This window comes from Lates calcarifer, linkage group LG19 (genome assembly GCF_001640805.2).
Source record: "Lates calcarifer isolate ASB-BC8 linkage group LG19, TLL_Latcal_v3, whole genome shotgun sequence".
NCBI lineage: Eukaryota > Metazoa > Chordata > Actinopteri > Centropomidae > Lates > Lates calcarifer.
The window spans coordinates 23,797,656-23,818,365 of NC_066851.1; the positions used below are offsets into that span (position 1 = coordinate 23,797,656).

The following is a 20,710-nucleotide window of genomic DNA, read 5'->3' on the forward strand; positions in this document are numbered from 1 at the left end:
CTTTGCTCAGTAAGATATGTATTGTTTTGAACCAAGATTTCAACTACATTTAACTTCCTTGTTATAGGCTAACCTGCAGTTTAGCAAATTTCCAGTAAATTCCCATTCTCTGGGTTTTACAGAGCATTTCTATGAGCCACATCTCCATGCTTCAGTTGTCAGTAATGTTCTGTGCTGCCCAGCTAAGGTAAAAACAGATGGCCTTAGCTGGCTATCTTTGCTATTTTTGTGTTTGGATCTTCAGTAGGTGTAAACTGAGAAGTGCTCCTGACGTCAGACGTTAGCTGAAGAGATGAAAATGTGAAACAGGCTGTTAACGGTTACACTTCTCTGCGTTACCCTGCAGCAGGATGAACATCAGGATTTCAACCTTTCTCTGACAGTGAATTAAAACTCCACCTCTGCTTGTCTCTGTGTTTTCAGTCTCTGGACGGGTTTGTATTTGCACTAAACAAGGAGGGACGCTTCCTCTACATCTCCGAGACCGTCTCCATCTACCTGGGACTGTCACAGGTAAGTCATACACCTGTCTGTCTGTCTGTTAGGTCCTTGTATTTATCTGTAAAACAAAAACACGAATGAAGCTTCTGACAGCTCAGACACAAAATTTTGGTTTCTTACAAATTCTCCAGTCTCTCCTCTCTTCCTTTTCTCTCTGTTTCTCTCTCCTTCCCTCCCTCCCTCTCTCCTATCATTACCAAAGACAATTCCCAACAAATTAAGGCTCATTTAAAATCTCATCAGCTCGACGGACGGTTGTTGATTTGTGCAGCGAGCGACGACGCAAATTTTATTGCTGTGTGTGTGTCTGTAAGTGTGTGTGTGTGTGTGTTGGGGATGGGGGGGCACTTCATTGTACTTTGTCAGCTTGGTAACGAGTTCTGCGTCTCAATTGGTTCACTCTCCACCAGTTCCTGTTAATAGAGACAGGCGTCCATCCTGAAGGTCGACACATCGACCTTGGAGGCGCTAATAAGTCGGTATTGACAAGCTGTGTGTGTGTGTGTGTGTGTGTGTGTGTTGCTGAATTTTCCCTGAAAGCTTGATGTTCAAACTGCCAGGATGTGTTAATGAAAACAGGAAGTAGTATTATCCTCGGGAGTATTGTAGTGTTCCTGCATATCTGGAAATTCTCCTGTCAACTGTTTCACGCTGAATTGTCATTGTTATATGGTCATATCATTTTTTGGAGCTTTTCCTGTTGTGGTCGATCAGCTGAGATGCACATCTCGGAGATTCCCACGGTGTGTGAATGCACCGCAGCGGGACAGTAAAGGCATGCCCAAAAGAAAAGACAGAAGGAGAAACTTCAGGAAAGACTTGGATATCAGCAGGTTTCCAGAGGGAGTCTGTAATTCCAGGGTTCGTATTCATCTTGAGTTAATGAAACTAGCCTAGCCTAAACTAAACTATCCTTTACCTCAGACGTGATCGCTCAGTCCTTGTGATGTAGAGATGATCACCAGGAGCTCAGAGGTCTTCAGCAGAAGTATTTACTGAAGCTTGGCCAAGGTGAACAGACATGAGTTGTTGAGGCTATGGCCTCTTCCACTGGAAACTCTAAATGTCCCCTCTCTGTTAGCACAGGTGTAGGGTTCCTATAACAACCTCGGTTGCTAGCCTCCATCCTAGAAAACAGATGGTGACCACAGTTACGTCTTCCTGTGTCACAGTATGAGATTCTGGACGAGGATATCGCAGCTTCAGCCTCGTGTTTCAGAATCATTACAGCCCCGACCGTAAATGTAGTGACTCTTTCTACAACCTTGCTGCTCTGGAACCCTCTCTTAGATCACCTGGATTACCCCTGCACAGGTGATCTGACCCAGCTGTCTGTCTAAAGGGTCTGAGCCTTCTGCTATCACCATCGTCATCATCATCATTTCAGCCGCCTGTATTCGCAATCTTGTTCTTTCAGTCACTCATCTCACTGTTTCTACTTGTTTCTGCTTATCAATCAGCTTATCTCTCAGATCGCAGAGTTTGGTCTGTGTGATGTTCAGACAGTAAATATTAGTGTCATTGTTTTCTAGAAAGGAATGCCATAATATACAGCGCATTACACCCCCCTCTCTCTCTCCCTCTCTCTCCATTAGTTTAATGGGAACTCCTTGTCTCTGTAAATTAGATATAGGAAGCTCTCAGATATGGGAGCGAGGAAAAAAGGCCAATCAGTTTACCAAATTAAAGAGGAAGGCACATCACTGCCCCCAACCCCACCCTCTCTCTCTCTCTGTCACTGTGTCACCCTATCTCTCTCTACCCTGCCCCTATCCCCCTCCCCCTCCCCCTTGGATTAATTCCCCCCACTAAGATTGATTGATGATTTCTATCAAATAATTGATTAATTGTCAAATCAGGTCCCCTAAGCTTTTCCGCCAGCTCCGCAGAGCTGGTTATCTTGTTCTCTCGGCTTTTATCAGCTGCTGAAGAAGTGGCACGCAGATTTAAAAAAAAAAAAAGTGAAAGACAGAGAGAGAGAGAGAGAGAGAGTGGGAGAGAGAGAGCTTGTCTTTGCCTTGTACGAGTCTCACCCTGTAATCCTACATGTGTACACAGAGTTCGTCAACCTCCATCCTCCTAATTGCTCTTCCTTCCTCCTCTTCTCCTTTAATCACTGCCCTTCCCTCTTTTTTTTAAAGAAGGAAAATATATCACTAATTATTTTTCAACTTTAATTAGATCGTGGCGTGCAGGAAAAATGGCTGGGTGGTGGTGGGGAGGAGGATTTTTTTTTTTTAAGCCTTTTGACAAATTGACGAGGTTATGAATTTTCTCGCTCGGTGGCCGGTGCTGAAACAATCTTCAGGCAGATTTATGTGTAAAGAGGATTTGCCAGTTTAACTTGTTTCTTCTCCGTCTCGTCGGGGAGACGGCAGACGTGGCCGGCCAATCAAACAGGCCGTTAATAGAGTCATTAACAAAGAGTGCAGCTGTAATTAAACACGGCCGCTGAGTAAAGTTAAAGTTCTCCCTCCCTCCTCCCTCAACTCCACAACTCCAACTCCTCTTTTTTAATTTTTTTCCCGCACTCTCTCCATTTTTGGAATTTTAATTCTTTGCAGTAAAAAGTTGACGAGCTGGAGTTTGTAATGGCTTCTTCGACACAGAGGTTTAATCAGTTGTTTATTCATCTTATACAGCACCAAGGTCCTTCAGTCAATTAAAAATACAATAATTAAACTCACTTTATAGACAGAGGACTTGTTCCTGTTCAGCTTCAGCCCAAATCAACTTAAAAATATGAATGTAAAACACTTTGTTTAAGCTGATGTGAGGAATCCTGAAGACATAGTGAAAGTCATCCCTTAACTCCAGTGCGTTGCAGTATGTCGTATCTTGTAGCACAGGTGCCGATCACATGGGTCCTTGTTTTCCTTTTCTTTTGTCCAATCTCTTCTGTCAGTCTGAGCACTTTTTAGACCGCCGCAAAGCGACTGTTAGCGTAGGCTGTTGCAAAGTGAAAACACTCTCTCCATTAACAGTCAGACCTAAAGTCTCTGATAAGCTGAGCTGAGTCAGTAGCTGTGTTACTGTCTGGATCTAATGTGCTGGTGAAACTCTGAGGCTTCATACAGTCCGGTCATGTTGCAGGCAGCTACCTGCTGCATCACCTGCACAGCCTCAGTGTTTGTAGTCCGTCTGAATGGGATGTTACTCTCTACTTTTTGGTCTCTCTGGTGGTGTAGAGGTGTGATTCCACCTGTGCAGTTTTACTGGTGTTGTTGGAAAGATATTCTTGTTTTTAACTGGTGGTAAATAATTTAATGTGAGGTGAAATTTTCCTGTTCTGTTGGCAGATACTTTTGCTTATTCAGAGTCATTTTTCCCCGTTTTATTGCTAATTTCCTCAAAAATGTGAAGGTGGATTTTGTTGTGTTTTTATTTGTGTTCATGTTCATTGAGTCAAAATGCACATGAACCAGGTGGATGGGAACACACTGTGTGTCTCTCTCCTGTCGTTCTCTGTAGAGGCCGACAGCAGGAGAATCTCTGTAACACCCTGTTGATCCAACAACACAGCATGGTGTGTGTGTGTGTGTGTGTGTGTTCATGTATATATAGGTGTTTTTGTGTGTTTGCATGTGTGTGTTTCTGTTTATGAGGCCAGGCAATGCTTGCAGCTGCCCTCTGAGTGATCTAATTGAGATGTGTGTGTGTGTGTGTGTGTGTGTGTGTGTGTGTGTGTGTGTGTGTGCGCGCGCAGCAGATGGCTGTGTGTCCTCTGCCTGATGGTCCAGAGGAAAATAATAACTGCGTCGTCCTGGCCAGACCCAAATTAGTCTGCTGGATTCTCGCCCGTTACGCCCAAATATGGTCGGCAGCCAGCTCTGCTTCATGCCAGGCCGGCATATGCAGCGGCATGGGAGAGCACACACACACACACACACACACACACACACACACACACACACACAACATGCATGACACACAGGTGATATAAAGAGTTTGGCTGTAAAATGGCGTCTGCTCCGTCGTCCTCGTCGTGTTTACAAAGGAAACTCAGAGTTCAAGTCGTGTTTTACATTTTCTACCTGTTTGAACAAAGTCACAGGAAAATGTGTGGATGTGTAACCACGTAATCCACAATCAGCACGTAAAAACAAAGGAAAGAAGATCTTTCCAGCAGAGTTCTGGTTGTCAGTTGCTTGTTATTAAGATGAAAAAAAGGTGATGAATTATCTTTGGTTTTACAGGGCCGGACAGATTCAGACAAACCAGATTCAGAGGGCTGCACGTCCGTCTTCACACACATCACACACCGTTCAGAAATAAAGAAAAGTCATTGCAGTAATTTTCTGAGGCGTCATGTTCAACTGAAAAGAATCACTGTTTTTTAATCTTTATAATCTGATTAAACTGCATATTTATCAGTGTTTCATCGTCTGTGGAGCTGAATGTTTCAGGATTTTGCCGAACAGAGCACACTCACAGTATCATCACAGTATTATTAGAGTAGTATTCTAGTATTATTAGAGTAGTATTAGTATTCTAGTATTATATTAGAGTAGTATTATAGTATTATTATAGTATTATTAGAGTAGTATTATAGTATTATAGTACAAAAGAAATTCATGTGACTCTTCTCCCTCGCTGCCCAGTCATGATTTAACACCAGAACAAACAACAGCTACATCTAAGCTAAACTGTAACTATGACCACACAGTGCTGTTGGTAAATGTACATGTGACGTCCACCACTGTTTGTTTGTTTATCTCTGATGTCATAGATGGTAAACAAACAGCAGAATGAGCCTTTAAATCCCTCTGTTACACAGATCTGTGCAGGGCGATCAACATACAGCCTGAACCCCTCTCTCTCTTCTATTGTTCACTGGATTCTGTGTGTGTGTGTGTGTGTGTGTGTGTGTGTGTGTGTGTGTGTCAGAGGTGTGTAAAGCGATTTGTTTCTGTCTTTGTCATTTAAAGAGGCTCTCCAGTGTTCAGACCTGCTGCCACACACACACACACACACACACACACACACACACACATGCGCGCACAAGGTCATTTTTGCTCACACACACACACACATACACACACTCCAGTGCACATGAGGGTTATTGTGTTCACTACACACACACACACAGGGTCATTGGAAAGCGAGGCAGAGCCTGATCTCTGCTCACTTTCACTCCAATCCACATTCCCTCAGAGAGGACTGGCAATAATACACACACACACACACACACACACACTCCTCCCAGTATTCCCAGTGGGCTGCTGCTGGTCTGCAGGGGAACATTGAATGAATTAGCATTAAGCAGCTCCAGCAGACTGTCAGTCCGCCGGCTGCTTCCTCTTCCTCTGCTCTCACCAGCGTCCTGGAAACAGAGCTTTTATTTTGTAAATCCAAAAACACCAATGGTCTCATTTCCTGATGTGGAGAATAAAGACATGATAAACAATGAGCGATCTTCAAAGGAAACGTAGTATTTATTATTGTCAGGGCGACCTCTAGTGGACGGAGTAATAACGACAGGAGCGATAGAGGAAGTCAGGTGACGCAGAGTAACGAGCGGGAAAGGAGGAGGTCGGGGTGGATGGACGGGTCTGTTCAGCTCTGCGACCTTAACCACGTTTTTTCATCACCGTAACCATGGCGACGAAGGTCCTTTCATTTTAAGGAAGTGCTCGTTCTGACGTGGCCCACGATGTTCTCACCACCATGTGTTTGTGCCCTAAACCTGACCAAACCCCGAGCGCTTCATTAGCTTAACTGCGTGTTCATTATTTGTAACCATGACGACAGAGGTCGAACACACCTGCCGCCACGAGGGGGCGCTGTTTCCAGAGGAGAGAGGTGCAGACTGAGAGAGTGGTACAGATGACTGAAAAGAAACGACGGATTCTTCTCTGTGCTGCTTCATCCTGTTTTCATTCGCTGCCATTTTCCTCTTTTAGTTTTCGTCTCAGAGAACGAGCTGCGACGCTGATCGATGTGCGGTGGAACATAATTACAGTTCAGAAATATATCTGAAAATGACTTATTTCACCGTTTCTCTTCTCATGGATCTTCACCTGATTCAAAAGGAAAACAGTTTCTCTCCTTCATTGAAACTCAATCTGTAAATTACAGCCGTTGCTCCTCTCTCATTCTGTAGTTTCTGTTCTTTTCTCCTCCTTTCTTTGTTTTATTTTACGCACTGGATTTTCTCTCTTTTTATTTTTATCTGTTGACTCTGTTTGCTTTGTTACTTTTTCTTCTTTTTATGAATTTTTCTAATTTCTTTATGTATTTTTTAAAAATATTTCATATTTCTTTCATTTTGTTCATTGTGTTTTCTATGTCTTTTTTTAATTTGATTATTTTTATTCTTTATTTTGTTTATTATTTTGTTTATATCTTTATTATTTTAGATTTTAATTTAACTTTTTTCCACACTCACTGTCTTTCTTCATTTCTCCTCCTTTTCTCTCTCTCTCTCTCTCTCTCTCTCTCTCTCTCTCTATCTCTCTCTATCTCTCTCTATCTCTCTCTCTCTCTCTCTCTCTCTCTCTCTCTCTCCTGTGTGATTGAGTCGGCCATTTGCATGAGGTCAAAGAGGGGCATTCTGGGAGATGGAGGAGTGAGGAGATGGGGTGAGGATGATGATGAGGAGGAGGAGGGGGAGGTCGGGTGGATCGGAGGAAGGTCACAGTTAATTGAGCCACCCTGGTGAACTCACACACACACACACACACACAGAGTTTTATTCATAATTGATCACACTGACTCCAGAGCTGCCGTGTCATTCTGATAATATAATATCTATAATGATTCTGATAGGTGTGTGTCTATGTGTGTGTGTGTGTGTGGCCAGTGAAAAGATGGAGGGATGGACAGAGGAAGAAAGAGAAGAGAGAAACATCAGAGGAGAAATTCAGTTTTTGTTTTTACTTTTAGTTAAATTGTTATGGATGGAGGGATGAGGGGAACAAAAGAAGACGAAACGAAAAGAAAGAGGAAGAGGAAAGAAAAGAAAAAGAGAAAAGAGAAAGGCGAAAAGAAAAAAAGATGAAAAGCTGCAAACAAAAGAAGAATAAAGAGGATTAGAGAAGAAATAAAAGAGGAAGAGAGGAGGAGAAACTAATCAGAGGATAGAGGGATGGAGGACAACGGGGTGAAGAAGAAGGAAAAAAAGCATGAAAGACAAAAAACTGATGGAGAGAGAGATGGACGACAGAAAAGGTGGAAGTGGGGGATGAAAGAAATGGAGGAATGAGTGGGGAAGACGAGTGAAAGAAGAGGAGGAGAGACTGAAAAAAACAGGAGAGAGTGAAAACAAACAGTAAAGAAAAACAAACAGAAAACAAAGTTTGTCGTTTTTAATCATCACGTTTGTTTCCTGTGTGTGTGTGTGTGTGTGTGTGTGTGTGTGTCCCTGTCGTCCGCTGTGAAAGGAGGTGTATTAGCATGCTGACAGAAAAGCTGCAGGAGGTTATCTGAACCTCAGAGAGCTTCCTTCGCCTTTTTGTTCTGACTGATCGCCGCGGCGACGCACCAGGGGGATGATGGGACGTGGCGTGGGCGGCGGCGGCAGGGGCGGGGGCAGCGGGGGCGGTGGGGAGGCGGGGGCTCACAGGGAAACACACAGCAGATACGACTCGGCCAACAATGAGACGAGTCCCCGTCGACTGGAGTCAGAGTGTTTGACTTTCTGAGACTAAAAGAAAAAACGTTTGTTCATTTGTTCTTTTCTTCTCTTCCTGTGAACGACGGATAGAGGGAGGAGGAAGGAGAGGAGGAGAGGAGGAGAGGAGGAGGAGGAAGGAGAGGAGGAGGAGGAGGAGGAGAGGAGGAGGAGAGGAGGAGGAGAGGAGAGGAGGAGAGGAGGAGGAGATACTGATAACAGTCAGGTTAATAACCCTGACATGTAGACTCATGGTGCATTCAAGACCACCGTAAACTGAGAAACTTGTGACCATGTGGCAGCTGTGTTTGTGTGTGCAAATTAAAAGCTGCTTGTCTCTACTGTGTGTGTGTGTGTGTGTGTGTGTGTGTGTGTGTGGTGTCTAGACACAGGGCTTTATACACAGCTGCCATTGAAATGGATGAAGCTGCACAGCGAGCTGCAGCGTGAGGTCAGAGGTGAAGCTCCGCCCGCACGGCGAGGATTTAAAGTCAGAGGAGACGCTTTCATACATTACAGACAGACAGACAGCAGGAGGTGAAGCAGGGACTCTGACCTGCTGAAGGACACACACACACACACACACTCAGCTGGTTATTTAGCTTCACACACACTCCGCTCACTCTCCTTTTCATGCATTAGAGACGTGAGTGATGGTGGGAGGTGAGCTGGGGGCGCTGACCCGCTCGCCGCTCGCTCCCTCCGACCTCGCAGCATTAAAAACACGTCGGGATATTCAGGCTCCGCTTCAACACACGTCACGTCCCCCTTCATGCATTTCACAGGGACTGAAGGTTGAGGCAGGTGTACGCTTTACCTTCACAAGGTCACCGCCGCCGCCGCCGCTGAAAGGATCCAAATCAACAGTTTGAAGTTTTTTTCTTTGGTGAACGAAGAGAATTCAGCCGCTCTGAAGAAGAACAAATGAAAACACTGGAGATGTTAAAAAAAACATGCTCCAGCTGCCGTTAGCTTCCTCAGGAGTCAGAGGTCACAACATACCTTTTCTTTTTCTTCAGCACACACATGGTTTTGTTGTACTTTGCATGAGACACAGAAGACAGAGACTCTGACCTTCCTGAGCAGAACATCACCCTCGACTCAAACACATGCAGACGCTTGTTTTTTTAAAGTCCTGATCTCACCTGCTCTCACTGGGTTTGTGAGACAGTTCTCGCTCAGACCACGTTCACATCTGCTCTCACTCTTAAATATGAACTGAGTAGATTGGAGGTCAAAGGTCAACAGTCACTGTTGCTAGACTGTGAGGCGCTAATTCTAGTTTTTCTAGTGTGACGGAGACACCTGAACTCATCGTCTTTTCTCCAGCTCACGAGACTTTCCGTCACTTGTGAAGCCAGATGTGAATGGCAGGTGTGAACAGGGCCTTAGTGTGTGTGTCTGTGCTGATGAAGGCTCAGAGGAATCACATCAGGTGTCAGTGCTTCCTGTCAGTCTGGACGCTGTTTTCTCGTCCAGGTCAAAGTTAAATGAATGGATTTTACTCTTCAACTGGACACAGTGAATAATTTGAAAATAACAGGCTACATTTAAAACGTCAACACATTTCTTAGGAGCTCCTCTCCTCCTCCTCCTCCTCCTCCTCCTCCTCCTCCTCCTCCTCCTCGGGTTCAGATTTACAGCCGGCCATTACTTTGATGCCGTGGAAGCTGTAAAGAGATCAGCATCGCCGTCTGAGACCAAAATTGATGCTTGCTTTATTGAAGTGAGAGGGCAGAATTGTGTGTGTACATAAGTGCATGGTAGAGTGCTTTGGACTGTGTGTGTGTGCACGAAGCATGACAAATGTGTGCGTGTGCATGTCTGATATATGGTGTTTATATGTCCGTGTGTGTGTGTGTGGAGGTGTGACTTTATTTCAGCACAGATCAGAGGTGACATGTTTTTAACAGCACATCTATTCACACACACACACACACACATTTGTGCTTCTATACTTGTGAGGACTCTCACCCAGCTCCTCTGAACATGAACGTTACAGCTTTACTCAGACATGAGCGAAGGAATAATAACTTATTTTATAAGACTCACTGGCCGTCTTAATGGTCTCGGACCTGTTCACCAGAAAAGGTCTTGTTTTACTGTATCTGTTTTAGCACCCTCCTCAAATCCACCAGACTCCATAGACAAAAACAGTACTTTTACCCAGCACTACACAGGAGCTGTTAATCTACCACTGCCTCCATCTGTTACTGTGTCTGTGTTACTGTGTGGTACTTTGACTTCAGTAAAGTATCTGATTACTTCTTCCAGCCACTGAAAGTCACACAGTAACACAGACACACTAACAGATGGAGGCAGTGGTATTCCAGCAGCTCCTGGTTAAATCCCTGTTTTTGTCAATGGAGTCTGGTAGAGAGATATAGAGATGTTTCTGGTTAAACTCTTTAATAAAAATGATGTTGTCAGACACTGAGAAGAACAATCTGAACCTGTCAGTGGTAAAAAGGACGGAGGATGGAAAGAGGAGAGAATCAAACCTCCTGCTCATGTCTTATTCTGAACATTTTGGATTATTAAGTAGAGGAGGAGGGAGGGGAGGGATTGAGGGCAGGAGGTGAGAAGGGAGGACAGGCCTCAATATGAATAAGGAGAGAGTTAGAGTGTGTGTGTGTGTGTGTGTGTGTCCTGGGAATGGTAATTAAGATCATTAAATGCAAATAAACACATTGACGAGCAATCATTTTTATCGGCAGGCGCAGATTGATTGACACTTTGCCATTCGGGCTGCACTGCTGATCGACAGGAAAACATATTGATCAGAAGGTGAGAGTCGCAGACGACCGTCAGAGTGATACTGACCTTCTGGGAGTCTGCGGTGCATTTAATGCAAAGAGTGTATCGCTCTCTGATGAAAGTTCGCTCATTTCAACACCTGCAATTTGAGAAAGTCTTGTAAGCTCCTTCGGGGAGTTGCAGCGGCTCTCGAGGAGGTTTCATGTGTCCTTGAAGGCATTTAATGGGTCTTTGAAGAGATTCCTCAACTTCTTTGAGAGGTGTTGTGGTCCCTGAATGATTGAAATCGTCTTTCAAGGATATTTCAGGAGGTTCCATGATATTTTTTTGTTGTGTGTGTGCATGAATATACTGTATCTGAGGGTCATTTTCACCACATTCTAGTGGTTTTATGGGTTCTTACTGAATTCTTACAGTAAGGTATCCACAAATCTGCCTGGGCAAATTGCACAGGTTTCTCTGAGGTCCTTGAATGCCTCCATAGGGTCCAAAGTCCCAGTCTTTCAGAAGGATACTAGGGTCTGTGAGGAGGTTCCACGTTCACCTGATGAAGAGATTCAAACAACATTTGAGGTTCTTTAAGGAAGCTGAAGGGTGTTGCATAAGATTTTCGAGGCTTTCAATCTATATATGAGCGTGTCAAATGGATTCCCATAGGGGTTCGAGCAGTCCTTGAAGGCCTCTCCTAAGCCCTGGGTCCTTAAGGGGTTTTAGAAACACTTAAATGTTGTGTTGTGTTTAAGGGGGCGAGTTAGGAGTTTGACGTTGGGCAGGATGATGAATTCCAGGTGATGGAGCTTAGCAGCATTTCAGAGGATTCCAGGAGTGTTGATAGTGACTGTGCAGCTCACTAACGTCTTAAGAAGGAGTGTCAAAGGGGATGCATGAGTGTGAGACCCAGAAGATCCTGAGGACATTTCAGGACGGTTCAAAGGATCAGTGATTGTTTTATTACAGACTCATGCACCTTGTCTGCCCTCCCAAGAAAAGCAACAGCATCATTGTTGGTTTTCCAGCATCTGTAAATATGAGCTTTGTTTCATGAGCCCTACAGAGGCTGTGACTTATGATTTAACTTGACACAAGTCTCTCAGACATCATGACTGACCATAAAGGTTCTGTAACCTTAACCAGGTCCCTAAACATTGACCCCAGGGCTGTGGTGGATCAGGACACACGTGGATCACTTTGTTCTGGAGGTTTCAGTGTTGGAACATCAGTGTTACCCTGGTGAATGGTCCTGGACGCAGCAGTGAGATTTTTCATTTAAAACGTATTGATTCAAAGTTGAGTTGTCAACTTCATCCGTACCCTGCGGTTACAGGAGCCGGGACAGGACCACATCGAGTCCCAAAACCAACTCCTCTGATGCTTTAATCCTAAAAACTGCATGTGAGGAAGACGTTTCTCTGTCGTCCCTCACACACACACATTAAATCCAAGACCTTTACACTCCACACACTCTGTATCCGTGCTCGCTAATGACACAGGCGCTAATTTCCTAATGCCTCCTGTCACCCCCCGACACACACACACACACACACACACACACACACACACACTCAGCAATACACAAACAATGATTAATCCAGGTCTTCTAAATACACTTCTGCCTCTATCTCCTTCTCACAAATCACACACACACACACACACACACACTTTCTCTGTTTCCCAACCAACTTTTCTAATTCACACACACACACACACACACACACCTACACACTAATGACACATGAGCTAATTTGCTAATGTCCCCTGTCCCCCTAAAACACTCACACACACACTCGCACACACACACACAGACGTCTAGTTTACGCCTCGGTGTGAGTGATATCCCGACCATTATGGGCCCTTTATTTACACTGGCTTTACAAATGAGCCCTAATTACTGGGTCTTAATGATGTGGTCGGGCGAACGATGAGCGAGGTAGCACTGCAGAGAGATAACAAGAGAGAGAGAGAGAGAGAGAGAGAGAGAGAGAGGGAAGGAGGCGTTTGCTTGGAGGGTTTTTTGTAAATGTCAAGAGCAGAGAGTTGATGGCTTCATCAATCCTTTATCCCTGCAAAACACCTGGAGGAGGAGAGGAGAGGGGGAGGAGGGGGGGTGAGATAAGTCAGAGAGAGGAGGAGGAGGAGGTACAGAGGGACGGAGGGAGAGAGGCATGGAGAGAGGGAGAGGGTAGCTAGAGGGAGAAGAAAGAGGAGGAGGAGGAAGGGAGAGATCAGCCGAAGGGAGTGAAAGTTGGAGGAGATAGGAAGGGAGGGGAGGGGGGAGGGGGAGGGAGGGATAAAGGAGGATGGGAAAGGAGGAGATGGAGAATGCAGGGAGGAGGAAAAGGAAGAGTAAAAGTTGGAGAGGAGAGGGGGAAGAGAGGGAGGAAGGTGATGAGATAAAAAAAACGAAGGGAATGTGGATGGGAAGGGAACGGGGGAGGAGGGAGGGAGGAAAGAGAGAGTGCAGAGAAAAGGAGAAAAGGAAGAGGAGATGAGGGAGGGATAAAAGAGGGAAGATCAGGGAGCAGGAGGAGGGAAGGACTGAAAGAGGAGAAGTAGTGATGGAGAGACTGGAGAAAAAAGAGGAGGGGAAGGAGACTAAAAGGACGACAAGACGAAGAGATTAAAGAGAAGAAGAAGAAGTTTGACAGTAACTGATTGAGGAATATAAAAACAGATGAAGGTGTTTCCAGAGCTTTCAGCCACGTCTCCTGGCCTTCCTCAGCAGACTGAGCTACTCTGCGTACATCATCCCAGAGGAGGTGGAGGTGAAGCGCTCTTAGACCAGGATCATGTGATCCTCCTCCTCTGTTTCCTGTCTCCCCTCTCTCTCTCTCTCAGCATCCTCCTCTCAGCTCCGTCTCTCTCTCATTACAGATCCATTTCTTTCTCTTTAGGCCTCTTTCCCCAGCTCTCTCTCTCTCTCTCTCTCTCTCTCTCTGCTGCTGTCTGTCCTAATCTCCCTCACTCGCCCCCTTCGCCCTGTCTCCTGTCGCCCCCCCCCATTCTTCTCCCCCCACCTCCTCCTCCCTCTCTCATCTCCCTCTCATCCTCCTCAGTGTAATGCAGGATAAAGACATTGGGATCACATATGGCCGAGTGGTAATGGCGGCGCGCCACTTAAATCCACTCATTTAAGTGCAAATCGGTGTCATTCTGAAGCCGCCGAGCAGATGCTGGGCCATGTCAGCATAACTCGATGTGACCACTGCTGGCTTAGAGTGTGGTGTGTGTGTGTGTGTGTGTGTGTGTGTGGTGTGTGTGCACTCTGTAACCCCCTATGGATTGTGATGAAAGTACCTGCTCCTTAAATGCAGAAAACAGATAAATTGATAGGCGATTATAGCGAGGGATTTGTGCACATGGGTCTGTTTTAAAGCTGTCTTATATACGTGTGTGTGTGTGTGTGTGTGTGTTTCATGTCCTGTGAACCCTGAATGTTACAAATAAAAAAGTAAAAAAGATGGAAGAAAGAAGAGGAAGAGAAGAATTACACAGATCATGAACATTTCATTTACATTACATTTATTCACAGAGGAGCAGCTGTGATGTCTGGAAACTTTCCATAGGAAATAAAGGGGAATATGTGGAATCAGAGCAGAGATGTGTTTTTAACTTAAGCAGTTTCTTTTTCAACCAGCATCACACACACAGCAACGAATGAGCAGGAGACAGTAAAGACAAACCAAACAAGAAGAAGAAGAATATAGGAAATCCAAATTTAAAAATCACATACATGAACACAGAATAAAGATAATAATAAAACGTTTTTTAAAAGCCTACAACTATAACTAACTAACAAATGTTTCCACTGTAACTAGTAATCATCAGACCACCTGGTCCTGGTCCTGGTCCTGGTCCTGGTCCTGACAGAGGATCCAACAAACTCTCCAGATTAGTTTGCTCATGAGCTTGTAACAAACACAGATCTGTGAGGATCTGCTGCCTCCTCCTTTAATGAGAAACATTACACGATCATCGTAGCTGATCGTACAGATAAAGCCTCTTCTATCATATGTTTTATCTCTTCCCACAGTATAAAAATGTTCCACATTCAAAACACAAAAATCAACTAGTGCAGGAAAATCATCAGAGTTTGAAGCGACAGGTTTTCAGGCCCTGAACTTTGTGAACTTCTCCAGGTGAATTGTTTCCTGGTCAGGTGTGACATGTAGATGATTTCTAATTCAGTTTTTCCATCTAAATGAAGTTTCCCCCTGAAACTTAACCCAAACTTTAGTCTCTCAGCCCCTGAGGTACACACGATAAAGAAGCTCATTTTTATTCCGAGTCAGGGAGCAGGTCATATTTAAATCATAAATGTCATTATGGTTCACGTCTATCTATAATGGATCCACCATCAGAGGGGAGATTAGCTGTGTGTGTCGTCTGTGGGGTTTTTTTTGGACTCGTTATTAGCGCCGTGATAACGCTGTTTAATTGTAATCATTATTTAGCTGCTGTGTCGTTTTGCGCTGCGGCTCGTTCTCTCCACATCATGAACAGCTGATAAAAGTTTAATGAAAGATGATTGTCGTTTGGTTTTTGCTTCTATAATAACACCTGACACATCACATCTAGTTTGCTTGTCTTTACATTTATTGTACTTTACTTTCCTCCAACCTGCCTTGTTTTACTTTCCTACATTTCCCAGAATGCATCTTGTATTGTACTGAAAATATTAAATACATAAACAAAGGAACTTCCGGTGTGTAAGTCAGAACATGTAGTTACATTAGTGTCAACATGAAAACATCTGTGCAGTAAATAAATATTAACACCAACAAATCTCTGTAGTGTTTATGTTCAGAATTTAAGCCTGTTATGAATTAAAGCGATTTTAGCTTTTAGATCCAACCTAATTATAACAATAATAATAATAATAATCCAATCCAAACTACAGCGCCCTCTACTGGCCAGAATATTTCTGACTGGAGTAAAGGAGGAGGTCAGGTGACGTGGTTACAGAAAGTCTGCGCTGTTTGTTCTTTGACACAAACCAAAAAAACAGATTTGAGAAAGGAAGAAAATCAGAAAGATGTGGTGGCTGAGAATCAGACAGACAGGTAAACTCACAGACAGGTGAACACACAGACAGGTGAACACACAGACAGGTGAACACACAGACAGGTAAACTCACAGACAGGTGAACACACAGACAGGTAAACACACAGACAGGTGAACACACAGACAGGTGAACACACAGACAGGTGAAGCAGTGCTTCATAACTAAAGAATAAATGTCAGCTGAGTCTCCAACCTTTTCTTTTTTGTAGATGAAAACTGAGCGATGTATTAACTCTGTTGCTGATTATCATGGCCTTTAGGCCTTTAGAGTGTGTGTGTGTGTGTGTGTGTGTGTGTGTGTGTGTGTGTGTGTGTGTGTTGATCAATCGATAGTGTTTTTAATGGAACACATGGGCAGAGACAGGACGAGTGAAACAGCTCATGTTTCTCAATAGCCACTGTGAGAGTTTAGAGCCACACATGAAGCACACACACACACACACACACACACACACACACACACACACACACATACTGTCTGTACTGTACAGAAACACACAAAATGACACACACACACACACACGGAGCTGCAGAATAACCAGGTAAGAAAACACATTAAAGAGCAAACAGGAATCTCATTTGTTTCTTATCCAGAAATGAAACTTTTCAAACGGGCCTTGAACACATCACGAGGCTGCCTGGTGTTCGAGGCGTCGCTGCTCCATGATGGAGGGCAGCAGGTCCTCCATACAGCCCTGTCTGCAACCCCATCATCTCCTCCTCCTCCATCTCTCCATCATCAGTTGTTTTATTCCATTAAATAACTTCCTCCGTCCCCCGGCTCCTGACGCTCTCTTTCTGTTCTCACTCCTTCCCATCGTCCCTCCTCCGTCCTGTCTTCCTCCGCCAGCGTCCTCTTCTTAATGTCCGTCCGTCTCTATCACAAAGTCCGTGCCCGACAGAAAGTCAGCTGCGCAGGATTGTCACAAACTTTTTCTCACTCATGCTCATCCTAACGAAGCTTCAGAACTTTGACCTTTCCTCATGTTTCTGACTAAAAAAGACGCCAAAATCCAGATAAGAGAAAAGAGGAGCTGATAAAAATGCAGACAGCCTCATCTCTGCCGCCTTCGATTATTACCTCTGAGCAAAACACCTCCTCTATCCTCACAGATTTCTCCTGAATCCACCAGAATCCGTTTCTTAATAAGGCAAGGAGTCAAACAAAAAGGACCAAAGATATTCAAACCCACAACCTTCAGGTCGGCTTTGTCCTCCAAACGAAGATCTAAGAACTGAGTCAAAGGATACAAACACAAAACATGAGAAACTACTCATAATGAAAATGACAATAAATAGTCAGAGGAGACGTTTTTTACCTTTTGTCTTATTTTAACAACGTTTCTGATCAAAAATCATCGGGAATGATATTTCGACTTGCATAATAGAATATCTGTGATTGGCTTGTAGACATCCAATCAAATAAGTTTGTGCATTGGGGTGGAGTCAGGTGACAGTAATTATAGATCTAGACATCCTAGAAAAGTTACGTCCATTGGTGTGGTCAGAGGATCTGAACGGGTTGAAATATTTCTCGTTCGTTTTGAGTGTAATTTGACAAAATTCCAGTGTTTATTAACCATTACCCATAACAGTGAGGATGATGATATTCACAGAGGTCATCCAAGTGTCTGATACTCTATATGTGACATTATTTTTCTTTACGAATCTGTGCCTGATTCAGGAAGGCTAAACTTGCCACTGAAAAAAGTTTCCTCTCCAGACTCACAGAGAGAAATCACACGTCAAAACAAAATTACAGCTCAAAATGACCAGGAGTTCGATTGGTGCAGGATTAGTGTTATCAGGCGAGCTGTCTGCAGCCAGGTATGGGGGGTAATTTGTGCCAAAAGTTTAAATTAAAATCACGAAAAAGAATTGCTGCAATTACTGCAAATCACTGGACGTCTCAGGTGATGTTCGCGCTGAAAGACGTGCAGACAGAGACGGAAAGAGACGGACAGTTACCAGGCTTTTCTTCAACCAAGAACCACTTGAAAGCTTTTTTTTTTCTATGAATATGATGCGTTTATGTGCCGATTCGTGGAGGTGTGGTGCATCAACAGAGAGAGAGAGAGGGCAGCTGTGTTTGGTTTCACAGTTTTTGTTTTTTAAGCAGACGACTCGTGAACAGTTTCTGTGCATGACCACAACCAGAGAGACAGGAAGTCCCAGACATTAATCTCTAATGTCACAGAGAGCAGAGAGGAGGAAGAAGAAAACACGATGGATGTGACGGTGAGAGGGCGGAGGTGATTTTCCAGAGATCAGGGAGCGTTTTCTGCTGCACTCGATTCAACAGTTCAAACTTTGAATGAGTTCACGGAAAAACACCTGTACAGGTTATTAGTGAAGGTGTGTGTGTTCACACTTTTTAGTTTCTTTAAGGCATCTTTGAACCCTGAACTCACTTTCCTTTCAGTGTTTATAGTCTCATCTTTTATTCCATCTGCTCTTTGTGTGACATGGATTTGTCAAATTAAAAATCAAAGTTTATCTTAAATAGTTTTTCCACACAAAAAAAGATGAAAATGGAAGAAAAAATATTTTTAAATGTCCTGGTCTTATATGATTTCAAATATGACTGATATTTTTACAATATATTTCCATGATGCTGATGATAAAGTATTTCTGTGTTACATCAGTCAGGAAATGACTTTTGGTTCAGTATTTGTCGTCGTTGCTGCAGCGACCTGGTGTCAGACTGCTGCTGGTGAATGACCTTTTTGTCCCCTGTCTGCACCCGTAGAGCCGAGCTGTAGTTTAAACGTAATGGGACGGTGGGGAGGAAGAGCAGATGGGGCATAAAACTAACACAGCACACATCAGGGACCTGTGTGTGTGTGTGTGTGTGTGTGTGTGACATCTCAGGTGTAAATTAGCTACGTGTTGGTTTCTGGGTCACCGGTGACTTTTCTTTGACCTTACCGTCGTCCTGTGAAGTCTCTGATATGATCCATACTCATGTTAATCATGCATCAGCTGCAGGTGCTGGATACTGCAGGAAAATGAGTCTGTTGTCAGTGAACATTTTGCAGATCTGTTCAGTATTAACTCATATATATATATGAGGGATGGACATTATTGATCGATCACTAAGAAGTTTGTTGATCACATGAAATTTGTATGAGTGAGGTTGTGTCGTGTGTCTTGATTACGCGGCAGCGGCCAGCAGGAGGCGCTGTTAAACTTTACCGGAGAAAACAAAGCTGCTTTCGAGCTGTCGTAGAAATCGAAGGTGAACATGAGGCGAGCAGAAGTTTGGTGTGGGAACATTTCCAGCTCAGAAATAACAAAGCTCATTGTAAACATTGTGATGTCAGTGCAAACTTTTTTGTGTTGTGTTGTTGAGCGTCGTCGCTTTGGTTTGTTAATGTGTTGGCTTTGAACCTTTGTTGTTCTACTTCCTGTTAGTTCAGCTTTAAAGGCTTTGTTGCTGGACTGTAGTTTCTTCTTGGAATAAAGATTTCATTGAGGAAAAACACACTTTCTTTAGCAGCGTAGTTTCTGCCATAAGCATTTTCAGTATTAAAAATAACGATTAATCAACAATTGATTGTTAATTTCCACAATGATTGTTAAAGGAGATTTTTTTAAGAAAATCAGTGATTGTCTGTGGCAACATCTCAGTTATTTAAACACCGAGAATTAGAAAAATTAAAAGTCAAAGTTGAATGCAGTTGAATATTAAGATGAAACATCACGTGTTGTTGTGTTGTTCTTCAGCAGCCCAGTATCTCTAACAGGTGCGTCCATGTTGATCCGTGATCCTTCTCATAATTTAGTGCCAGTGTTCAAACACCTGTCTCTGCATGGTGATCCTCCTGTGTGTGTTTGTGTCTGTATTTAAGTCTGGTTCCTATGTGTAAATATGTGCATACAAGCGAACAATATATGCGTGCATATGAGTGTGTGTGTCCATGCGCACACACACCAGCAGCCTCTGCCATTCCATCATATTTCACGGCGGTTCTTTCATCCGCAGCAGAGCGTCTGCTTCACCATCATCATCTCTCTCCACTCGTAGGCCAGGCAAGGAGAGCAAAGGGAAGGGAAGGCAGGGAGCGGCGGGGCGGCGAATCCAACGCATCCGGGCGGAAAGAATCAGAGTTTACACAACGGCGAGGCGGAGAAATTAAAGATGATTTTTATTTTCTTTATCTGGAGGAGAATTCATTACCTGGCAGAGGAGCGGGAGCTGAGCGCTGTCAGCCAAGAATAATGACTTGTCTAACTGATAGGGAGACACACACACACACACACACACACACACATATACAGATACACACAGGCTTTTATACACAAACGTAAACACACATACAGTCATACACAACATCAACAAACACTGTGTCAGCCTCTTTCTTTCTGCACACACTCACACACACACACCATTACATACAGCACATGCATTAACACATAGAGTAACACACACACACACACACACACACCTTACACAGTATATATTCACCTACACATTCTCCCCTTAAAGCAGAAACATGCTGTTCTCCTCCACAAGAGAAGCTCAGGGAATCTAAAAGAAAAACACAAGAAGTTCAGATTATTCCTCAAAGAGTTGATGATGAAAAAATCTTTCTCCTCATTCTGATTTACTGAGATTTCCTAGAAATTCAGACGTCTGATAACAGAATGAGGAGCTTTGGATTTGAATGACTTTTCCTCTAGCACCACCCTAAGGACAAACTTTACATTTTAACTCCACTGCAGGAGAATGAATGTTTTTTGCAGCTGTGTTAATTTAAGTTTTTGGCCACTAAAAAA

General features: G+C 43.8%; 1 protein-coding gene across 1 annotated transcript in view; it reads left to right on the forward strand.

Moving 5' to 3' along the window:
• LOC108901617 (neuronal PAS domain-containing protein 3) overlaps nucleotides 1-20,710 on the forward strand; it is a 238,661-nt gene that overhangs the window by 160,794 nt on the left and 57,157 nt on the right. Inside the window, exon 5 of the mRNA XM_018703165.1 lies at nucleotides 424-513. Coding sequence (XP_018558681.1) covers nucleotides 424-513 — 90 coding nt within the window. The remainder of the gene's footprint in view (nucleotides 1-423; nucleotides 514-20,710) is intronic.